The 23092-nt window shown below is 43.3% G+C and overlaps 2 protein-coding genes, 1 long non-coding RNA gene and 7 other non-coding genes across 20 annotated transcripts in view; 9 read left to right on the forward strand and 1 right to left on the reverse strand.

Moving 5' to 3' along the window:
• The first annotated feature begins 154 nt into the window (after nucleotides 1-154).
• LOC125692953 (uncharacterized) lies at nucleotides 155-6739 on the forward strand. 2 transcript variants are annotated; one of them, XR_007376941.1, is made up of 13 exons: nucleotides 155-192; nucleotides 1164-1212; nucleotides 1744-1783; nucleotides 2051-2087; nucleotides 2492-2524; nucleotides 2750-2842; nucleotides 3435-3460; nucleotides 3897-3946; nucleotides 4724-4772; nucleotides 5258-5302; nucleotides 6207-6233; nucleotides 6418-6453; nucleotides 6624-6739. It is a non-coding gene; the product is annotated as an uncharacterized LOC125692953 (long non-coding RNA). The 2 variants fall into 2 exon arrangements; XR_007376942.1 differs by lacking the exon at nucleotides 155-192 and adding an exon at nucleotides 213-972.
• LOC125694274 (small nucleolar RNA SNORD74) lies at nucleotides 762-841 on the forward strand. The gene has a single exon (XR_007377482.1). It is a non-coding gene; the product is annotated as a small nucleolar RNA SNORD74 (small nucleolar RNA).
• LOC125694285 (small nucleolar RNA SNORD75) lies at nucleotides 1591-1657 on the forward strand. The gene has a single exon (XR_007377493.1). It is a non-coding gene; the product is annotated as a small nucleolar RNA SNORD75 (small nucleolar RNA).
• On the forward strand, nucleotides 2330-2412 carry LOC125694275 (small nucleolar RNA snR60/Z15/Z230/Z193/J17). Its single transcript, XR_007377483.1, has one exon. It is a non-coding gene; the product is annotated as a small nucleolar RNA snR60/Z15/Z230/Z193/J17 (small nucleolar RNA).
• On the forward strand, nucleotides 2583-2666 carry LOC125694276 (small nucleolar RNA snR60/Z15/Z230/Z193/J17). Its single transcript, XR_007377484.1, has one exon. It is a non-coding gene; the product is annotated as a small nucleolar RNA snR60/Z15/Z230/Z193/J17 (small nucleolar RNA).
• Nucleotides 4207-4270, forward strand: LOC125694282 (small nucleolar RNA SNORD78). The gene has a single exon (XR_007377490.1). It is a non-coding gene; the product is annotated as a small nucleolar RNA SNORD78 (small nucleolar RNA).
• On the forward strand, nucleotides 5112-5190 carry LOC125694265 (small nucleolar RNA SNORD79). The gene has a single exon (XR_007377473.1). It is a non-coding gene; the product is annotated as a small nucleolar RNA SNORD79 (small nucleolar RNA).
• Nucleotides 5594-11224, reverse strand: LOC125692949 (heme-binding protein 2-like). Its single transcript, XM_048944182.1, has 5 exons — nucleotides 10905-11224; nucleotides 8942-9026; nucleotides 8452-8587; nucleotides 8008-8173; nucleotides 5594-7743 (listed from the first exon to the last, which is right to left on the reverse strand). Exons 2-5 carry the CDS (start codon nucleotides 9014-9016, stop codon nucleotides 7569-7571), a joined length of 552 nt encoding a protein of 183 aa, XP_048800139.1. The 5' UTR covers nucleotides 9017-9026; nucleotides 10905-11224; the 3' UTR covers nucleotides 5594-7568.
• Nucleotides 6276-6350, forward strand: LOC125694272 (small nucleolar RNA SNORD47). Its single transcript, XR_007377480.1, has one exon. It is a non-coding gene; the product is annotated as a small nucleolar RNA SNORD47 (small nucleolar RNA).
• A 9547-nt stretch (nucleotides 11225-20771) lies between the features above and the next one.
• The window catches only part of NPL (N-acetylneuraminate pyruvate lyase), a 34980-nt gene continuing 32659 nt past the window's right edge, over nucleotides 20772-23092 (forward strand). For 6 of the 10 annotated variants that reach the window (XM_048945312.1, XM_048945316.1, XM_048945317.1 and 3 more), the window contains exons 1-3: nucleotides 20772-20893; nucleotides 21067-21135; nucleotides 22531-22604. In XM_048945312.1, coding sequence (XP_048801269.1) covers nucleotides 21071-21135; nucleotides 22531-22604 — 139 coding nt within the window. In that variant the 5' untranslated portion in view covers nucleotides 20772-20893; nucleotides 21067-21070. The other 4 variants (XM_048945323.1, XM_048945320.1, XM_048945322.1 and 1 more) reach the window with 4 other exon arrangements.

Genomic DNA, 23092 nt, shown 5'->3' on the forward strand with positions numbered 1-23092 from the left:
GGCCCCGAGCGCCGGCCCGGAAGCGAAACCGCCCCCCCACCCCGGAAGAAAATTCCCGCCCTCTCTGCCGCGCATCGCCATCCCGCCCCAGCCCGGAGGGAGGGGCCGCTCCGTGGTCACGTGACTGCAGTGGGGCTATATAAGGGCCGCGCGGGCGCGCGTCCTGCCTTTCCGCTTGTGGCACGGGAGTAGGTATGGTTACGTAGCTCTGTCTGTCGCCGGCGGCGCGCGTGTGGGGTTATTCTGCTCAGCCCCGCTCCGGCGCGTTCGGTGGGGGGTGTGGAGGCTCTGCGGGTCGTTGTTGGTTCGCGATGGAAGCTGGAGGAGGAAGATGGAGATGGATCGTGGCGGCGGGGCCCGGCGCGCCCGTTAGGCCTCGGCTCACTGTGAGGGCGGGAGCGGCTGCGTGGGAGCGCCCTTCGCTGTCGCCGCTTTGCTTTGTGCGGCGAGAGCAGCTCGGAAAAGCTCAGAGCGAAGCGGACGGGGAAAATAGACGGTGCAGACACGAGCACCGGCTGCTTGCGCTCTGCAGCTCTACTTAAAGATTTCCGGGAGGTGGTAGGGCTCACTGTTGCCTGTTCGGATGTGAACGAGTGGTTCTAGTGATGTTGGGGAGGGAGAACCCTCTCTGGGGAGGCTTTCAAATGTGTATTGTAAGTGAGGAGGTACCCCTGCCCCTTTATTCGGGTTGTAGGCTGAGCTCTAGAAGGCCTCGAACCTCCTGTGCTGTTGGAAGAGTATCAGAGCTCCCTTGGCATTCCATGTGCCCGCACATGATGAAAACTATGTTGGTAGGGACATCTGAGAGACTGATGAGTACCAACATATCTGAGCTGGACGTGGAACCGGGGAGGGAGGCAGGCAGGCAGATGGAGTGGCTGAGGCACCACGTGTTCAGTGCTCCTGGTGCTGCTGGATCCACCCGCTTGCTGCAGTCAGTTGGAACAGTTCAGTGATTCTGACCTGTTCCTGGTAAGCAATACGGGCAAGTAGTTATGTGGATGGGTTTGTCTCCAAGTTGGTGTCGTTTCAGTAAGGGGAAGCTTTGCAGCGAGGCTCAGGGTGTTGCTTTGAGTTGCGCTTCCTCCTTTTTTAAAGGGAATGTGTGATGATAATATCCTCAGACTTAATAGAAAAGCTGACGCATGCTCTTTTGTTCTCAGTGTAAGATGAACTGGTTACACTCTTCCCTCTCCTGCGGCTTCAAAATAGGTGAGTGCTGTTTTTTGGAATATAGAGCTTAAATTGAAAAATAATATGTACTGTGTAGGTGCACTTAGAGCAACTAGCCTGGATTTCTCTTCTATCTCAGGAAGAAATTGCAGGACCTGTGTAAAGCAATTCTGATGTCTCTTAAGCAGTTTTCATTCTACTGCTGGGAAAAGCCACATGTTCCTTTGCTGGAAATTGAGTTTCAGGCTCCTGGTTCTAGAAAATTAGTTCAGCTTCTAACCAGACCAAGAGTACACTAGATGTGTGTCTGTTCATTACTCATATTTCACCATCCACACCAACAGATTGGGGAAAACATGCTCGATGCATGTTTCTAAAAAGGACCTGTAATGATCAGGATTTATCACTAAACTGGAGAGCCTGTGATGTTTTCAGTATTAGAGTAGTGGACAGAAGTGATTTCTGAAAACTCTGTGCTGAGGCTTTTTCCATGCTTACTGTCACTGCAGTGACAGCTGGAGATGCTCCCTAGTTCTGCAGGCATTTGATGATGTCCTGTCTGACTTTCAGGCCTGCTGCTGAATATGAAGACTTGATGCTACTTCACAAGGTAAAACTTATTGGGGAAAAAAATCAAACATTTAAGGGCTCACTGTTTAGATCTTATTTTTATTGTAATGACCTCAGTAGGCAGACTTTATTCCCTAAGTTAATCCTCTGGTGCCACAATGATGACTGTATAGTTTGCTACTCTTGACCAAGAAAATGATGAGAGCTCAAACCACCATAACTTCTATCTGAGGCACAGCAGCTTAAAATTCACCTTGATAAAATATTTTGGCCTTGAATTTACTTTCATAAGCTTTTTTTCTTCCAGGATTTGAATAATGCACTCATGGAAGAAACATCACCTGGTAAGAAGCTTTGTGCAGTCTGTGTTTGGGTTTGTTCTGTGTAGCTGCTGAGTCACTGCAGTGAAAAGGGTGGGATGCATGAAATGGGATGTCAGTGCTTTGGGATTCATTGCCCCTGATGCACAGAAATGGGTACTTGTTAGTATTTCAAGCACTCTACAGAGATTTCACATGTTTCATTTTGAGAATTTGAGCTTTTCAAAGTCCTTGCTAGATGACTGCTTGATACTATTACTCCAAAGCAGATACAGTGATGACAACATAGTTCAGCAGATTGTCTCATGATGAGCCATGTTCTGTCTTTCGCTCCTATCTGATGTATCTTGCTGTTGTATGTGGCTCCTTGCTAGGGAGTCTAGACTTGACTAAGAAGGCGGAGGGAATCTGATTTTCTTTTGTTGCAGGCACTGGGAAAAGCCACGAGATGAATGTGCAAGGTAAATATTGCATTAACTGCAGTTGCACAAACTAGCTTTCTGTTCCTGACCCGTCAGAAGGCTGTGTGTGATGACAACATAGTTCAGCAGATGACTTGTGATGATCACTCTACTGGTCTTTCGCTCCTATCTGATGCAGCCTCTTGTGCCTGGGGTAATTCTGGCAGACAGCTCACATGGGAAGCTTGGGTGAAACACTGTATTCACCATGTTGTTGCTTTACAGTCTGCCCTGCCTGGAGATGGAAGAGTGCCTGTGCCCAGCAGAGCTGATTTACCTTTGCTGATGTTGATGAACATGCTGCTGTTATAACTGAAGGTAATTAAACATATTTTAGAAGGCTGTGTTTGACTGTGCTGCTTTTGTGGACTAGGTCAGTTACAGTGCTGCATTTAGGCTTGCATTTGGAAAATGCAGAACCATATTGCTTCTGGAAAATTTGCAGCAAAGACACGTGCCCTAAATATGTCTTACGATCCTGTATACTTCCCAGTAAAGTAGAAATTTTGTGAAGTGTGAAGATTCTAGAATGTTTCTGCTGAGACTAAATGCCTTGAGCAGTAAATGCAGCAGTGCTAATTTAGTATCTGAAATGCTTTTTGTGGTTTAGGCCAACTTGAATGTTTGCATGGAGTTGAGGTTACTGGAGGTTTTTTTTTCTCTGCTTTTTGCAATTCTAGCAATTGAGGAGTAAGATCCCAAAGATGCTGAGGAGAGCTGGGGGGTAGATTTGGGCTCCCCTGTGAAGGATGGGAATGTTGCAGTCTGCTGTAAATGATGTTGAATCAGGTCTCTGATCCCAATGAGGATAAAACTTGACTAAACACTGATACAGTATTTGACTGAGGTGGTTGTTCTCGAGCTAAAGATTTTTGTTGGATCACATCTAATGGCAGCTTTTCCTTTGCAGGCTTTGAAAGTGCTTCTCATCAAGACGTAAGTACTTGTTTTTAACTTTGAGTGTTAGCATAACAAGCCTAGAATGTGCCTGTGAAATGAAATACTCAGCTGAGGGCGGGGAAAGAGGGCAGCATTGGCTGCTAATTGCATTTCAGCCAGTCCAGAGGGATGTGTAAAAGAAGAGCTGGATAAAGGCCCATCCTACATGGGCTGGCTTTGTTAATCTGCATGTGTGCTTGTGAAATTGTTGATAGCACAGCACGTCTGGGTCCATCCTGTTCCCAAAGCAGCCATAGCCCAGAGGAGATAGCTGTCCAGTGACTGGATGTGTAGGCTGCCTGTGTGATGAGACATAAATACCCTGACTTCAATCATGGAGGTCTGCAATTAGCTCTATCTGACTTCAGGCATCTGACTAGATTTCATTCTTCTGTGTTTGTTTTTGTGCTCTCCTGACTACTTTTTCTTCTAGTACTGTTGTGGAACTGTGAAGTGGTGCAGTTGGTTGTGCTGCAGGCAGAAGTGAGTAGCCAGTGAATTTCTATTACTGGTCATGACTGTGTGCGTGTGATGGGGGAGATGCTAGATGTTAGCCTCTAATTGTGCTGCCATCTTGTAGCTGCAGGATTATTCTTAACCTCCTGCAGTAGATAATTCTATAGCAGCCAGCAGGCTTCACCTACCAAGGTACTGGGAATTGAATTTCGTATTTGAGGCTCCAATTATTTCAGTGCTCTGTAAAGAATGTAATTGCACAGACAGGCTAGGCATGTCTTACGGGGTTATAATGATGTTGTCAAATGTCTGACCTGAAACTACTAATGTAGACTTCTCTTCGCTGAAAAACCCTGTGTCTGGCAGTAGCCATAGGTGTGCTGGTAATAGATCATTAATAACTTGCAATGGGAGGGAATTCTGTGTAGCAATGGATATAAAGGGGAACTACTTTTCTTTGAGGCTTTTACAGAAGTTGCTCTCTAGGGGGGTATAGGAAAAGTGCTACCTATTTTTGAACTGTAATTTAGGATCTTTCCTGGAGGAGAATGCTTTGGAGGTAGCTGCTGCTTTTTTCTGGGATGGAGTTGGTGGAATGTGAATGCTTCTGTGCTGCCAGATAAATGGCAGATGTTCGTCTGCTGATCGCATTTGTGAGCACCAGTAGCTTCAATTCATGTGTGGAATCACCAAAGACAGGTGGTGATAATTTTTCCAGAAGGAAAAAGAAGTTTCTGGAAGTCTTGTGGTTGTAATGCAGCACTAGCATTGTACTAAGAACTTACATCCTTGTGTTTATCTTAGATTTGAGAACGGAAGAACTGCCCAAGATTTTGTGCCAGATACTTGGTTGGTAAGCTCTTTGCTTCTCAGTTGCCATGAAATATTTTAATGAGATGTGTCGACCAGTTGAAATATGTAAGTGCTTCTGGTGGAAAGAATGCCTAATCCTAGCAGTGTAGAGCTTGCATCAGTGACTGCTGCTGATAGAAAACAGTACAGTTACTGTTCAACTGTTTGTTGGGTAACTCATGCAGTGGATTTTTGCAAGGATTATTACTGAATAATGTAATAAATTACTTGTCTCTGTGGCAAGATGAGTTTTTACTTCATGTGAATGAGGCAAAGTCTGAAATACTGAGTGTCCACTAAGGGAAAACAACAGTAACAACTTCAAGCTTCTCTAAGCATGTACTGTTCATGATGATTAGTTGTAAGCAATGGGAATCTCTCTGAAAGAGACTGAGGAGGACCTTTGATCTGAAACAGTACACAGTTTTCAATCTTTCTTGAAACACTGCCAAGCAGAGTGTTAATAAAAAAAAATCATTGTTACAGAGTGAAGCTGAAGGGGAGCATGTGAGAAATAACACCAACTTTGAGGTAAGTTTAAACTAGAGTATATTTTGGAGGTTATGAGGGTCCACTAATCTCTGGGATGTTGTCATAAGGGTGATGGTGCATGAAAGTTGATTTGTGTATTTTGTTGTGAGTCTTGCAATCCCTGCTGTTGGGAGAATAAAATTGTGTGCATGGAGCAACAGTGAGCTGCAGTTCTCAATTTGAGTTAGGAACTTTCCCAGCAAATCTGGTAGCCTGATAATTCTTAAACTGTAGTCACTGGTAAACTTCATGTCTTCTGTTTCTATGAAGAAAAGGCTTGGCCACAGTGGCTCAAAAAACATTTTTTATTGCTTGGTGTCTTCACACAGTAAAAATCATAAAAGCTGAATCAGTGGGGACTACTTAAGCCAATATGTTGACAATTTAATACAGCAGAATGCACAGCAGCAGGCATACAACTCCTGGCTCAACACCTGCCTACCTGTATGGCTGTTCTGTGAACTGACGCTAACACTGCTGCACACTTGGAATAAAAATACTCTTTAGCTGGCAAAAACTTCATAGTAGAATAATAGTAATCTTGCTTATGTTGGAGGTACACAAATTTAGGATTGAGTTGAAGATGTAGGTTGCTATAGCACTTTGTTCCAGTGGTTTTATGGGGCTTATATTGTAGGTATCAGCTCATTCCAACAAAATGACTCTCAGTTAAAGTACCATTAAGCAAGTATAGCCAACTTTTTCTGATTCCTCTGGTGTTAGTGATTCTGTATTTCCAGTTCATTTAGGATTATAAGCTTTTTAATATTGCATTAGGTGTTACAAATTGAAGTTGCCAGTTGACAGCTGAAATCCAGCCTTTGTACAGGTTAAAATTAGTTTGATATTTTATAAACACACATACAGTGATGTCTTACTCTGAAACAATTTCTCTCTTCCTCAGGAAAGGACTGCTCTGCCACCTCACTGCGTAAGATAACACACATTAATTCTCTCTTCTGGGAGTATTGGTAACCACTGATGAAACTTGATTCTGCCAGATGAATTTCTGTGATATTACCATTTCCGTTCCATTCTTTCTGAGGTTACACAGCTGCTGAGAGGATCTCTTGGCAGGTGTGTCACTGCATGCTAAGTGTGTTTTCCTGCTTTAGGTGAGGATGCAACTTTGGAACTGTATGAGCAAACAGGTGAGTGTAGCTATTAATAAAACTTAGTTGCTGGAACAGATGATGATGATTAAAACCTTAGCTTGAACTCTCTCACTGAACAGAGATGAAAACCTAAGGTCTGAGTTGTTCCAGTAAGCCTGTTGTACTGGTTTGGTGCCTTGTAACAGTTCTTATGCCTTACTTAATAGGTGGAAGATCCCGGGATAATGGGTTGCACTTACATGAGCGGCATTAAAACAAGACTTTGTGATGTCAACATTTGCCTCATACACTGATTGGAGCCAATAAAATCTTGTAAACTCTACCTGTTGTTGTGAACTGCTTTGTGATTTGATTGCTTGCTATGAAGTAGCTCTAGGGTGTTTGATAAAAGCTACAATACTTGGTTTAGTGCAGGGAGCCAACTAGTTAAAAGAAATGCTAGTCCTGCAAGTGCTCTCTGCTGTAGAGTGTAGCTAATATGAGTGTTAAGGCAGACTGGAGTTGACCTGAGCAATACCTAGGTTTGGGTGAAGTTGAAAAGAAAAACAGCAGAACCACCCCAGGGCTTGGATTCTATCAACTCTTTTCTGCTGGATGAAGTCTGGTCTGGTCAGTGGCATTAGAACGGGGTATGACTGTCCATCCTCTGTGAGGAAGAAAAATGCTAGTAGAGGTGGGAGACTTGGATAATCCAATCCTGTTTTAAGGGTAGAAATGTTTGTATGGTACTAGAGCCTGTTAAGGCATATCTGTTATCAAAACTCATTAATGCCATTATTTTCTGGAAAAACTAATGTTCTTCCCCCATCTTTTTGTGATGAAAAAGGAAACTTGCTGCTCTTAACACTTGAGCTATTGTATTGGTACAGCACTTTGAACAAGAAGAAAAAGTAGATAACTCTTACAGGAATATTTTCTGATGCTTCCCAGAATTGATTAAGAGGAACAAGATTGAGTTTCATCTCCCTCCCACTCCAGCTGGTGTGAACTACTTGAGTTTTTAGCCAGAGTAACTTCATCATAGATAAAATCAGTTAGAGATGTTCCTGTGTTTGCATACAAATATCTTCTGCAGTAAAGCAAAAGCCATTAATAGGGTCTGTTTCCCCTCAGAGTTGATTAGTAGCCTCCTAGTATTCTCTGACTCTGGATTATTTCCTAAAATACCACACTTCATTGTGCCTGTTAAAGAGCTTGAAGGGACTGTCATAGCCTGCTGTGTAAAAGAAATCTTCATGGAATGGTTGGCCTCTGTTTCTTAAGAGTTTAGCCAAGGCTTCAGCTTCTTCAGCGTACTTATCTGGTGAGGCAAATCCACTGAAGGACCTGGTGGAAGGAAAAAGGAAAGGTTGTTTCATTCTGTTAGGAGTTCAGGCCAAAATGCAACTGTTCTCTGCTTTGTTTTTTTCCCCAGAAGTGCTGGGATGGGGAGCATCAGTATTTGAGCAATTCTCATGCAGTGTACAGGTACATGCTACAGCTAAACTCCAGGCTCCTGGTTAGCATGGTATATTCACTGTACAGCTAAAAAGTTGATATAACTAAGAATAGTGCAGCTTTTAGTTTGTCAGCTACACCCGTGCTGCTTACCTGACAAAGATGGCAGCTGCCTTCCGCTCCTCGACAAACACATCGGAGTCAGTGGGCTGTGGTGGGGAGTCCTGATGTTCAAATGGCACGAAGAAGGAGATCTTGAAGTCTGCACAGCCAGACTTTACCAGACATGTCACTGGCACAGTCATATCAATCTTGATTTCTAAAGAAGGATGAAAGATCCGTAGTAAGCTGCAAGCAAAAATGGTGAATGCAAGTGTAAAGACTGCTGCAGGCTTAGCCTAAAATCAGGTGCCAAGGTGGCCTTGGTGTTGCAGCTGAAAAAATCTGTTTTTTATGGTGCCCTGCATGATTCTGCTTCTATCTGCAGAGCAATTCTGCACTGACGGTCATTGCCTGGGATGCAAATCCATCCTGATGTGGTTCTTTGAGCTGAAGTTTCGCATTTGAAAGTAGGAGTTCAAAACCAGTGTGTCCTACCTTTCTCATTCTTCCCCTGGATGTAGTGGAAGAGTTTCCAGAAGCCCTGGCGCATTGCTTCCTTCTGGGTCTCTCCCTTAATGACTGTGCTGACCCACTTGGCTGTCTCATACTGGCGCAGTTCGGAGTCCTTTGCCTGAGAGGCAGCAGAAGTTACAGTGACCACAAGCAGAATACTGAAGATGACACAAAAGGGTAGCTATTCTTCCCAAATCAGCCTTAAAGCACTGTGATCAGAAAACCCCAGGCAGCCTCATAGCTGCAGGCACACCCCGAAATCAAACTTTGTCTTCTTCATTGCAAAACTACGCTGTTCTGCCTTAGAACAAGTTGCTTAGAATTTACAAGTGTCCCTTTTCCCACTTTGCTGTTAGGCATGAGCAGCGTTCATAGTAATGTTTCTTCATTGCTCATCAAAGAATCCCAAATCCACCTTAGCTCTGCAGCACCTTGGCTGTAGAGAATCTCCTCCCAGGCCTTTAGCACTTACCATGGTCTCTATTGAGCTCCACCTAGGGGACTGCAGATCCAGGGACAGAAACGTTTGCTTGAAGGATTTGATCATCTTGCCAGATCTGAAAAGGAGACAGAGTTTTTTGGCCTCTCCAGTCAATGCGGCATAGATGGGATGTGAGAAAACAGTAAGGCTTTTCTGCTTAATTTCAACAGGTTTTCCTTGTCCTTTGGTTTCTAACCTGAAAGTAACACCTTTCAGCCCCATTATGAAGCAAAAAACTGTGAGGTTTAAAGTTCTAGCTTGAAATGTTAAGAGCCTTGGCTTATAATTTTTGTCATTACTCGCTAGATGACACTACATAACCCATATCCAGACAAAGTCTGCCTTTATATGTTACAGTATCCCTAGCATGCATTTCATGTTGCAGAAGCAGCATGTCATTAAGCCACCATGAGTGCTGATAATGAGGTCATAGCGGGCCATCTTCTCAAAGCACAACTCAATTGTGTGTGATTTGGGCATTAGAACAAGCTTTGAGGTTATTTTGCATTTCTTTGCTTACAGCTGCCCTCACAAGAAGCTGTTGCCCCGTGACTGCTTTTCTTTTCTCATAGGCTTACAGCATTCAAGGTGGATGAATGTAATTAATAGCATCTCCCACCTGACTGCTCTGAGTGACAAGGTAAAATCGTGCCACCTCATATTACCAACAAAGACAGTGTCCATGTTTTGTTACTGACTGATAGCGGTATCTAACATAAGTGGTGCACCATGTGCAATCCATGACAAATATATTTTAAAAGTCTTGAGTTACGCTGCCTTTAACACAGTGGTTTGTGAACATCAGGCCACAACTACGTATGTAAAACCAAGACTGCTTTCTGTTTGCTTTCAGTGGCCTGGTAGCCATGAATATGGTGTATATTACACTTGCAGCCCACAGGCTGCTAGAGACTAGAGTTGAATACTATTGATACCCCTGTACGCCTTGCTTTGATTCCCCTGTACACCTTGCTTGTGAGGTGGCTAAAGGGAGTTTTCTATTTGGGATTTATAAGGGTGAGAAGCTTTAAAAACCCACCCCAAACTGCTGGCAGTGCTTTCATTTACAATCCTTAAAGTATACAGACACGCATGCTGAAAAGCGCTATCTAGCAGCTGCTGTAGAGTTGTAGTACAGCAGTGAGTACGAGAATGATGTAACACGGACCTGATGGCAGCAGTTAAAAGCAGGCACTGTCCCTTTCCGTGTCCCAGCCTTAACATACAGCATAACTGCCCAGTCAGCACTTAGACCACAAGGCACTGTTCCACTCTAGTACGATTTCTGTCCGTAGTATTTACAAATCAAAAATAACAAGGAAGCAGGAATCCAATTGCTTTATTAGAAGCAAATGTGAACAATCTATACTGAAACTTAATACGTGGATATGTTTTATCCTTTGCCATCTCAAAGACAAAGCTGAAAAAACTTGGTTGGCACTTCCCTTTATTTCTCTTTGTCACACTTTGATAGGAAACAATTCATATGTAGCTGGTACCCTAGCAGAGAAATAAATGTTCCTCCATTTCCATAGCTGCACTAGCTAGTCTGATTCTGTAATTGCCAGTCCTGACACGTTTTCAGAGCTGCTGCTCACAGCACTTTGTAACTTTGCAACCAAAACCATCATGACTGCATGCAAGAAATACTTTTGGATTACGTACATAAAACAGCTCTTTTTGGGGAAGAGAGAGGAAAACGAGTCTTCCAAATATAGAGTTGAATTCATTCTTAGACCTACAGTAAAGCTTAGCTTTGGATTTTCTATTGTATTAATATATCTCTAACCCAAGAAGTCGTTTCCTGTTGCTGTTAACACAAAGGCTGAAAGGACAGAAAGCACAGCAGGCATCGCCACAGCTTACGCTGATGCAGTGAGTAAACGTAGCAAGAATAAGCCATTCCATGGAGCTGTTAGTTGCATTTAAGAGCGGAGAAAGTGGATGTACTTACATTTTGGTGAACAGGCTGTCCTAGCTATTGGAGGCTGCGCGCACCCACGAGGTGCTACGAGTCGGTGTTTATTTTAGTTCGATCAGACTCCGCCCATGCCTCAGCCCCGCTGCAGGGGATGCTCTTAGGAAAACCGGAGCTCTGGGTCTCATTGGAGATCTTCCACACAAAAGGCCGAAAGCTCCACCTCCTGCCCACCAGGCAACACTGGGCCCGATGTGTGATCTGGCTCCATGAGCAGTTTCACACCCTTGTGTAACTTCCACCGCTTCTATGGCACCGTGCCTACTTAGGGCTGGCTCAGCAATAGGTTTCGCACTCACAGGAGAAAGAACTGTACGAAAAAATAATGCCACACCCCTCCAACTCAGGTCAGGTGATGTTAGAGAATGAGAGCTTTTCCTTTTTAACCCTGGTGTGAAATGGTGGGTACAAATCTGGCTGTAAACAGCTAAGACCATCCTCACAAGATTTCTGCTGACGTGTTATGAAAAGCACAGTGTTCTCTGATAGCTGGCTGTTTTGAATGGCATTTGGGGCTGGTCAGCCCCCTTAGCTCTTGGATATGTGCACAAAGGGGTTATACAGAGCTATTGTGAAATTCTATTGTGTTTATAGTACACAAAGTGAAGCTGGACTCTCCATTTAACCAGCTGCAGTTCTCGACATATTTAGATGCCAGCACAATAGGGCAAATTAAACTTCACCATTTGATTTCTAAGAACACCTCTCATGTTTCCCACACTTCACGCAGATTTCTTGCAGCTCGATTCACCCAAGCTCTCTGAGACATTTGAAATCAATAGCTGGGAATGACTTCTAATAGAAAACATGCTGCCTGCAGAGATCTATACCAGGGTGCTGGCTGATACACTTATATTCTAAAAGGTTCAATTAAAAAAAAAAAAAGTATATGCAAGTAGCACTTGCAAACCTTGATCTAATGCCATGAAAATAGGGTTGTGTAAAGAGGAATTTACCAGTTGAGCCTGTTAGAACATGCTAGGGCCTGAAACAGGTTCTCTGCAGGTTTAACTCTTCCTGTGGAGTAAACTGTTCCACCTGTTTTCTGCTTGGATCAAACAGGAAAATCATCACCAAGGTGTTTTGAGAAGCTGTTATTTTCTGGAGTTTGCATTGGAGCTGCACTTGCTTCTGTAAGGTTAGCTGTTAAATTATTCTGTCACCCTAAATTTCCTGTGAAGTGTATGCTGATAATTACTTTCTCCAGAGCAGAGAAGGCCATGGAAGGACTACATCCTGCCACACCACTTTGGTCCATCTCAACACTTAGCCCTGCTCACATGCATGGAGGAGTATTGCCTTGAAATGGAGGGCGACTAAAATGTAGATAAACACAGGCCCACTGAATTCTTGTTTTGTTTCTGAAGCAGAGAACAAATCCCCAGTCAGTATGTATGTGCCCAGCTGATGTTTCTGCCCCCAACAAAGAGCTAACTGTTCCCAGTGGAGTAGCCTGAGGTTTGAGAACAATCATCAGTGTTCCCCCAAGAGGTTGTTTTTCAACCCTCTCTTGTTCCTCATGGATGCATTGTGAAGACATGCCAACAGTTGTGAAGGGCAGCAGGGCAGCCATGAGGACATGCATTCAGTACATAACTATATATGTGCCTGTATCATAAACAACTGGGGGAAGGGGCAGGATGACAGCTGGCACATGGTTTTATCTCCAGGGTAACACCTGAGCACACTGATCTTAGCCATTGTCTGCTACACAAAAAAATAACATAAAAAAGCTGTTTTAGCAGCTTGAGGTCCTGGTAGTTTGCAGAACATACAGGCAGGGATGTTCGTCTGTACTGCTGGTGTGTCTGTCTATCTCTACTACATGGGGAAAGCAAGCCATATCATAATAGAAGCTTACATAAGTATGCTTTCATAAACATCAACCTCTTCTTGTACACTATACTTCTAATGCAAACATAGGTAAAAGACTTGTTGCTCACAGAAGAGCTCTAAAATATATTAATTAAGCAGATAATATTCAGTATCTCGTGTGTATGTATGTATGTGTGGGACTTGGCTGGTATTCTGTACAATAGCTAACAAAGCAATATTTTTCTGTATTGTAAGCTCAAGAGGCAGTAATGAGAGTAAAAGCTCGCAGGCTATAGCTTGCTGTTTGTAGCTGGAACTTTACTGTTTTCATAAGATACTTGTGTGTGTTACAGTGTAGTGCGCTTGGTATTTCAGGCTACCAACTTCTATTGGATAAATACAAGGACAAAGCTGTGGTACTGGTGGTTTCCATTTTTCCTCTGTGTAGACTTAGCTACACTTGTCATTAACAAGCCTAGACAAGCCCTTAAACAACATGCTGTAAAGCAAAAATGCCTAGGTTTGTTCTTTGTCGTAATTACAATCACTGCTGTCAAATGTATGCAAGTGTTTTTTAGCTCACCTTTATTCCTAGGGGTTCTTTTCACATTGCTTGCACAAATTGATGAATCTTTTCCACTGGCCTAATTGTGTCAGCCTTAGACAAACTCATGGAAAATGTTTTGTTACAGTATAGTTAGTGATAACTTTGAGTCGTGTTCTTCTAACTGGGAAGTCTGTATACTGATATGAAAAAAAGGGTGTGTAAGGGACTGAGAGGAATGCACGCTGCTCACATGCTCCAGGCAGTCTTGCTTTCCTGCTTAAGCTTCTCCCAGCATCAGCTGCTCTTCCACTTGATGATTCTGATTTAAAAGAACTGGGAGTCTTCAGGTATAAATGCATTTGCTTTTGCAAACACCTATCAGTTGCTGCAGAAGCTTCTACTTCAAAGCAGAGAAAGTAGGTGTTGATGTTTCTAGTTACTGAAAATAATGGTCTGAGTCTTTCTATATGATTAGATGAACCTTATCTTTCTAATTCATCTGCTTAAAGAAACCTCTTATCTCCTTGCTCCAAAGAAAGAGAAAAGCTTCTAGCAAGTTCTATTTTCTTCTCATTTCCAATAAGGGAATGGGAATAACACAAGACTACCACCTTCTGAAGAAGCAGTTGAATGTACTGAAGTGCTGTTCCAAGAAGTCTCCATGTTATCCCTTGTAAATGGAAGATCTCTCTAATGAGGTGGTGTTTGGACCTTGTGCTGTAACATTTTATGTCAGTACAGCAACTTGCCATTGTTTGGTTGGCCTTCAGCCATAAATCCTTTGCTTTCTAGATATACCTGTCTGCATTTTGTCCATGTGCTTTTTGCCTGTTACAAAAGATACGTGAAAATGTTGCATCTCCCTTCTGCCTTGAACAGATGACACAGCTGCTAAAGCAATTCTCATTCTAAGTTGATGATGAGTATTGTTTTTTCACTACATCCAGATAGCCTTTGTGAATGAGACAACAGCTGTTCAGTGAGAGCACTATCTAAAAGCTTTCCAAATGAGTGACTTGTTGCTAGTGGTTCACTTCATCAGGGTTTGCATGGAACTCACTGATCTTGTCCAAATAAAAAGCATCCTACATCCAGCACCACTGCAGAGCATTCCTGACTTAGAGTTTTAGAAGATTTTCTTGCTGAAGGTCGACTTTTCTGAATCAATCTAAGTTTGAAGAATTAATCCTAAATTAATCCTCACAGCTTCCACGAAGAATCTCCCTAAAGCTCCTTCTCTTCTGTCCAGAGAGCCCAAAGATATTGGAATCTTTCTCAGCTTAATACACTGCTTTATTCGCTTGGCTATTTTCCAAAACAAGAGTTATTTTTAATATGAATCTGTTTAGGGATCTAGCTGCCAGCTGAACCACAAGCAGTTCCTTCAGGAAACTTCTTTAGCCAGCATTAGTATGGCAAAATAATGCAGAGGAAACCTGCATCCCCCTCGAGCGCTGGAAGGATATGGAGCAAATTCAGTTTCCCCTACCAGTTTATCCTCTTTCTGCTTTTGACAGATTCTACTCAGAAAAATGAACATGAATCAAGGGGAATCCTTATCTTTTAGATGTTTTAGTGGTATTTTTGATTTTTTTAATTGTATTTAACAGTGATATAAGACTGTCATGATAACAGCTATAGCGTAATGTAAGAGAGAATGTATATCCTCCTTTGCAAACACAACTCTGAAGATTAAAGAGCCAGATATCAGTTGTCTAAGGGCATTACTTAGAGCAAAAGCAGCTCTAAGGAGAACAGCTACATATTGATGGTTTCTTATCAACAGGAAAGTCAACCATGTTTGAAAGTGTGGTGTTTGAAGTCACCAGCCATCCACACCACAAATAATGTTCCCCAGAAATGAGGAAAATGAAGTTATTAACAACCACAGCAGCAGCCCAAGGCCTCTGTCTGATAGACAGGCTCTCCAGAAGAAAGTAGGCATTCAGTATCATCCCCAGAAAGATTGATTACCTACATCTTCCAGCAGTTCCTCAAGCAAATGCCTGTTGCCCTGTCTTTAAAGGCAGTAAGACAGTGCTTCCACAGTTTCTCTTTTTTGCTCCATCTTCCCAGTCTTTAATGCGATGTCTCACTTCCATTTTTCTTTGCCTGCTTTGGCCTTCTACTTCTTCTTTTTCCCTCCTTCTCTCCCTCTCATTCTCAACTGTCTCCGTCTGCATGCTGCATGGAGTGACAGCACCTCACAGCTTCCCTGTCTTGTGGTCTGGGTGCTCTTGGCTCAAAGTTTTTTGATAATGGGGACAGTCCCCAATGTGAAAAAGACCTAGGCATGCAGAAATTGCCATACAGAGCCCAGGGACCTGAAAGCATGTCCAGGGATAATGGAAACAGGCCCAGAGAATAAGAGAAATGTCAAAGAAAATGCTCTCCTAAAACAGATTTTTCCACATTCTACAAAAACTTAGGAGATAACTGAAAAAGCAGCATGCTTCTTGTTAGGGGGCTTTCTATTTTCAGGTCTTCAACAATACAGATGAGGACCACTGTGTACCGTGTAATGTGAGGCAGAACACAGAATCAATTTCAAAGTCCTTGCAATCAAGTTGTGAGTGTAGTTTTGGCACACTGGTGTTAGTGTTAGTGTTGTATGGCAGTAGGAAAGTGTACTCTGACTGAGGGCTTGTCTCCTGAGCTTGTTCCTGATCCTTCTTGCATGAGTTTGGATCACATCAGAACTTTTCCCATCTCCTAAGGGTGGAGATTTTGGTAACAAGTGTGGGTATTTCGGTGGTGTTTTTCTTGCTTAGATTATGCAGTAAGGCTTCCTGATGGGGCTTCTTGAAGAACCCGTTCTCTCTCCAGGGATGATCCAGTGCTGCTTCCTGCAGCAGATGGCACTGTTGTTTGTTTTCAGAGGTGAAGTTTACTTTAATTACAAATTCCCTCAAACCCTCTTGCTTGCCGAAAGTCCCTTTGGTTCATTAACAGATCCATTATATAGTGACAGTTCTCTATAATTCTAGAGCCTCGCATGTGAATATTCTCTGGTGAGCTCTCTCTGGGGCCATTAAGTATTCAAATGCCTTGATATCTAGAGGTTTGACATCTTGGTATGCTGAACATCTGTAGTGCAGCAGATATGTGTGAATATCCATGTCAGAAAACTTAGGAAAAACATCACATCGGCTTCTCAGATATTGTACTTCTGAGTGCCAGTAGACAATAGGCTATGTAAGGGAATTTCATCACTTCCACCCCTAGTACCTTTTAGAGTTTCTGCCATCATTTAGGCTTTGGTACTTGCAGTTAGTTCTGAAAATAGATTTGGGTCAGAATATTGTCATTGAAAGAAGAGTGTATCTGGGTACATCTATTTACTTCAGAGACAAATAGAAGCCAAAGTATATTCTAATTACACCCAAACACAGCTGCACACGTGATAGCTTGAGAAATGGGAAAATCCAGATCTTTGGTGCAGGTAGTTTGGGGAAGGTCAAATTAAAATACAGAGGTGTTCAATTGTAGCCAGTGTAAAAAATGTTAGAGATGTTAATGTACAAACAGCAACAGAAAGCACAGCAATCTAACGTCCTTTGGAGGGAAATTGGAGTACCTTTGGCTGACCTGCCTTAGCAAATCAGTGATCTGAATAATGAAGCAAGTTCTTAGTAGCTATGTCAATTCACTATGTCAGCACATGGCAACCTAGCTGTGCCTCTTGGCACAGAAATTCTGATTCTTAGATGTTTATAACTCCCCTCTTTGAAATTGAACTTATACATGGGGTAATTTAGATAAGCTTTTGACACTGGTGTTCATTTATTTTCCCAGTGGAAAAAAAAAATACATCTGTAAAACTGTATTTTTATTCCTGTAATTGTTTTTGAAAAACAGCCACTGTATTTTTGTTGTTTTCAGTGGTGTCCTTACCATCCTGTGCGTTTTGGCAGCACGGACACTTTGCCACTCATTTCTCTGGTTACCGGGGTGATGCTTTTCCGGTCACTGCACAGCATGCTGCAGCTGCACACAGCCTAAACCTTTCTTCTGCCTTACCCAAAATTTACAATGCAAATGTTGGATTCTCTGCTGAATACAAGCTCTCTTGTTTGCATTTTCCTGAATATAAATTTCCAGAGCCTTTTAAGCCTTTCTAAATGTGTATTTTTGGCATTAAACACACTCTTAAAATGAGTATAAAGGAGAGGAAGTATTTTAAATGGCCACAGTAAGCTCTTTTCCTCTTTCCCTCGAGGGAAACATCTTCCTTAGGATGCTGTACTCACATCCACATCATTGGCACTGCTGATTGCTCAACTGGTGTATTGGGATGGCAGGATTTTAGTAGATGGACAAAAGTAAAGTATGCGTGTGAGTTTTGGCCTAATGAGACTCTTGCATTGTTCAGGAAGAATTCTCTTTTATGCAGGTGTTAATTTGCTGATGCCTGGAGGACAGTTAGTAATTATCCACTCTATTACATACTACTGTGGAAGTGAACTTACGCCATCCTTCAATCCACTGTTGAATAATTTGCACATCAGTTTTAGTTGAGGTGCAGTTCTCTTTGCTTTCTTCTGGTAATTACAGAGAGCTTTATCAGTGTAAATATCTGAGGGCCCTACAGGCTTTTTTTACCATCCTTTTCTTAATTACATTCTTTCTGAAATAAGCAGAGACCGACCTGAAACATAAAGCCCTCACCTAAGGACTGGGGGAGAGAGCCATCGTCAGTGAGGAGTGTCAGAAACAGTGAGCATGGCTTAGAAAGATGCAGGAAGACAGTCCCAACCCTCAACCAATTCTGAGCTGCGGAGGTAATGGGCTGGGACCACTGTAACATTCCTCAAAAGTGCTTTTAACCACTCTAAAACTATCCTAACCCCCTTATAGGCAGCTCTAAACTATATATCTCTTCCAGATTGCTCGAAAATCCTTTAATCAGCTCTGAAGAGCTGTAAGGACAGCTTACTGTAGCCACAGTAAGGCAATTGCCTCAAAATGTGTAATCTACACAGCTTTGAACGGTCTCTCAACTACTCTAAAACTCTTCTAATCAGCTTTAAGCTGCCCCAAAATAGTTCTAAATATCTCAAAAGATTTATTGCCATTCAGATGCCTTGAACTTCCTGTTAACATCTCTGAAAATCTCAGAAATGACTCAAATTCCTCCAAAGCTCCACAAAAGCAATCTAAGCAGTCCTGAGGAGCTGTAATATGCCCATAAAGAGTGCTAGGGTCCTCTAAACTACCCTAACATCCTTCTAAACCTGCTCTAAGCCACTTTCAGATTCATCTGATCATATCTAGACCCCTTCTATATTGATCTGAGAACCTCTGAATTTCATTTGGGTCTCTGCAGTTCCTCCAAGGACTTTTTAAACTGCTTGGAGATGCTTTGAGATGCTCTAAAGCCCTTTGGACAGCTATGAAACACCTCAGATAGGCTCTTAAAGAGCTGAATTATACCCCCTAAATTGATCAATTAAATTAAAATGTATTTAATTTATTAATTAAATAATAGAAGTTAACTGTTTCTAAAGCACTCTAAAGTGTCATTGAATCAGCCTGGACTTCTTTAAACAGCTCCAGAATCAGTTCTAAGCAATGGTGAGAAGCTATATATTCATCTAAAACCTCCACTCTGCCCCTCTGAAAACCCTCTAAACTGCACTAATCTAATTTAAATTCTCTTACACTGCTTTAAGCAATACTGTAACGGGACAAAATAGCTCTCCAAACCCTCTCGATCCCCATGCAACTGCTCTAGAACTCTTCTGCAGCTCCGAAACTTCTTTTCTAGAAATAACACTTCTCTTTGGGCCTTTAAAACTCAATGATGCTATCAGCTCCACATCCTTCTAAATGTATCTAACTCCTCCAAAGCCCTACAGACTATTCTGAGCTGCTCTAAGGACACCTGGAAAAGGGAGAAAAGTCTCAAAGAAATGAAAAATAGATGTGCTTTGTGACAACCTGCTAATGAAGCCAAACAGCACGAAAAGTGACCGCTGAGCACTAACGGCCCACAGTGAGCATATTTTGGAGTGGAGGAGGAATACCAGAGACCCAACCACCTCTGAGATCGTTATGTGACTGCATGAAAAATGTGCTCCCGGAGCACGCAACAACAGGGGATTGTTCTGCAGGTTACACAAACATCATTGAGTCTTCTGTGCCTGGGCAGAGTTCTTCAGGGTCTTTGGTGGTCGTTTGGGGAGGTGTCCCCCTACTCACTTTGATGTTTGGACACAGGATTTCTGAGGGCACCTAGTCTCCATCTGCATTCTGCTGATTGGTTACTGTGTTGGACTCGTGCCCCTGTCTCAAGGATGTTGCTCTTAGTATAGAAGTCTTGTGGTCAGGAAGGATGTTTATTTATTTGGCAGGCTGAGCAAGCTGGGCCTGTTCAGCCTGGAGAAGAAAAGGCGGATAGGAGACCTCAGTTGCAGCCTTCCAGTATTTAAAATGTGATTATAAACAGGAGGGGAATTGACTTTTTACAAGGGTAGACAGTGATAGGATAAGTGGGAATGGTTTTAAGCTCAAGGAGGGAAGATTTAGGTTGGATGTCAGGGGGAATTTGTTTCCTATGAGAGTGGTGAGGTGCTGGAACAGCTGCCCAGAGAGGCTGTGGATGCCCCGTCCATCCCTGGAGGTGTTCAAGGCCAGGTTGGATGGGGCCCTGGGCAGCCTGGGCTGGTATTGAATGTGGGGGTTGGTGGCCCTGCATGCGGAGGGAGTGTTGGAACTTCATGATCCTTGAGGTCCCTTCCAACCCACACTGTTCTATGATTCTGTGATTATCATGATAAGCAATTTGTATGGAAGTAACTATCGCTTTGAGCAAGCACCTTGATTAGGCAAAATGGCAGATATTTAAGTACACTGGTCTTATCATAGCACAGATCAGCAGTACATCTGGAAGTTCTATGCAGAACTATAAGTCTGAGCAAAACTGGCAGATAACTAGCTCTAAGGCATCAGCTGTAGGAAACCCAGATGATTGTGCTGGGAGGACAGATGGGGTGGTGATGTGCACTGCTGCCTTTCTCCATGGGACCCAGCTGCTGTGCTGCATGTGCCACACATCTGGTGAAACCGCACGTGGGGGAAGCAAACAAAAACCACATGGGCTGCGTGTGGGCAGTGGTTTTAGCACCCATCTGCCGTTGTCTTCTGCTCATTTTTCAGTGCCACGACTTAGAATCCTAGAATTACTTTGTTTGGAAAAGACCCTTAAGATTATCAAGTCCAAGCGTCACCTAGCCCTGCTGCCAAGGCCACTGAACCACCACCCTCAGTGCCACGTCCCCGTGTCTCTACCTGCAGGGCTGGGGACCCCAGCCTTTCCACCAAGAAATTCTTCCCGATATCTAATCTAAACCTCACTCGGCACGGTTCGGGGCCGCTTCCACCTATCCGATCGCTTCTCACCCGAGAAAAAGAGATAGCTGCGGGGGGCGATGAGGTTTTCCCTCAGCCTCCTCTTCTCCAAACCCAGCAGCCCCGCTTCCTTCAGCCGCTCCTCCTAACTCTCGTTCTCCAGCCCCGAACCCCCGCGGCGGGGCGGGGCGAGGCGGAGCCGCCTCAGGGCCGCTCCGGAGCCGGCGGGGCGCTTCGGGCGCTGGTTGCGGAGGTGAGGGGGCTGTGGGGCCGGGGGGGGGATGGACTCCGACACACCCGGCCCCCGGCACCCTGTCGAAACCTGCTTCAGAACTTTGACGCTGTTCAAAGCTGGAGTGAGTGGAGACAAAGCTTTAAAGATGGGCGACTGCTAATCGGTATTTTTCTTTATTTTTCCCCGATCAGCTCGATGACGCCCAGAAAGAAGCTGGAGGGTTTGGTCGCTGCCACAGTCACCCCGATGACTCCTGATGGGTGAGCATCGCCTGGCACCTCTGCACGGTTGTGTCACGCTGTCAGCTCTCCCCTCTGGATTTCCTTTCTTATTTGGAACGGATGGCTTTGGGCTGCGATTTGGATCAGATCTCTGTGGGACGGGGAACTGCTGGGTGAGAGGCTGTCTGTCAGGGCTTGGAGGTTAGATCAGTCCTTAATCCATTTTTTCAGCTGTTTTTGTAGATGCAAACTAAATCACAGGAAATCGTGTTAGTATTGCAGTATTTTCAAACTCAGATCACACCCCTCGTTAAAAAGAAGTCTTAGGAGCAAAGGAATAATGATCTAAATCTGACGTCCTTTTACTCTTCTCTTGCCCCTAACGAACTCGTGCGTGCTTTTGCGTGCATACATGTGTCAGCAGAATTAGTCTAAACCAGAACAAAATATTGCAAGGACTGCAAGAATAATGTCAAATCAAAAGTTGAATTTCCGCCTTCCTCATGGAAATGATAAACAGATGTCGTCCTTACTGCAGTTTGATGTTGCAAGACTGAGTTGTTTGGAGTCAGCAAAGGGCCCTGAGCTTCTCTAGTGGGGGATGTGTCACGATCTGTACGTGTTTTTGAGGAAGGTGGTTGTTATTTACTGATACAGTCCTCTGAAAGTGAGCCTTTACAGTGTAAATGTACTGTAGAGCATGGTCTGAGATCAGTAAGGGAATTTAGGTACATTGCCGTCACAGCTTGCTTTCTTCCTTTAAAGAAAACTTATTTTCAATGTTGTTTTTTATTACTGCTTGAATTTACTGCGAGGTGGTATTTGGAATGTGATCTGGGCCCTCTACCTGGGATGCTTGGCCCTCATAAGATACATCCTGTGAGAACTGGGGTAAATTATGAACCCAGTAAAGGTCCCAGAATCAAACGTCAGACTGTGGGTCGGTCTGCATGCTTGGCAAATAGGAACAAGAATAAAATACTATGCACTGATAAACATTTTTTCTTTTTTTTCTGGAGAGAAGACAAACCTATAAATCAATTTCTTCTGTTTGTCAAGGAAGTCTGTTGTTTTCCCCATCCTCTAATGAGAGAGAGGTCAAAGTCACATGCAGCAGGCTCTGTCTCACAGCCTGTGTCCTGTAGTTACAAGTGTAGTTTAACTATTGGCCAGCACGTGCACAAATACCTTTGGGCTCTCAAGAGCATTCTTGCTTCTCTTAACAGTCCAGAAGATTCAAGTGTGTCTCATTGCCTGTGGTATGTTAAACACATGCTGAAGGTATCATACCTTGGGGTAATTTGTGTGTGCCCAGATGCAAAACTTGAGAAATACATGACTTTATTTTTGATTACTGAATCTTAAGTTTAAAATTGTTGTAGGCAGACACGGTTGCTGAGACTCCTAAAGTTGCTGTGGTTCCTTTCATTTCAGACAAATCAACCTTTCAGTGATTCACCAGTATGTGGATTACCTGGTAAGCAAGCAGAATGTGAAGAACATCTTTGGTAAGTTTTTTTTATTCCCCACAGGAAGTGCATAATGTTCCTTTTGCCTGGAGAGCAATCCTGTGCTGCCCAGCCTCATAGGAGCTGGAATGGGAGGGAATATGGATATGAGGTCATCACTCATGTTTATATTCACCACTGGAGAGAGTGTAAACAATACTTAAAGATCTGGTTTTACCTACAGCCATTTCTGTGCAGGGTAAAACAAGTATTGCCTTCATACAGTAACTTCCCAGCAGTGATGGATAATATTGTATTTGAAAGAGAAAACTCAATTGAGTGATTCTTCCCTTTTCCTGGGTAGGATATAATCATCTGACTTAAAAAAAAGTTCACTCAGGAGTCCAGAAGTTCCAAAGGGTTCATCAAAGCCAAGTGAATTTCTGTAAGAGATGCGTGATGCACTGTGTGATGCAACAGCAGCCGCTGCTCTCCCTTGTTCCCCTCTCTGAGGGATGGCTGGATAGGTGACAGAGCATCTGATAAAC

This window comes from Lagopus muta, chromosome 5 (genome assembly GCF_023343835.1).
Source record: "Lagopus muta isolate bLagMut1 chromosome 5, bLagMut1 primary, whole genome shotgun sequence".
NCBI lineage: Eukaryota > Metazoa > Chordata > Aves > Galliformes > Phasianidae > Lagopus > Lagopus muta.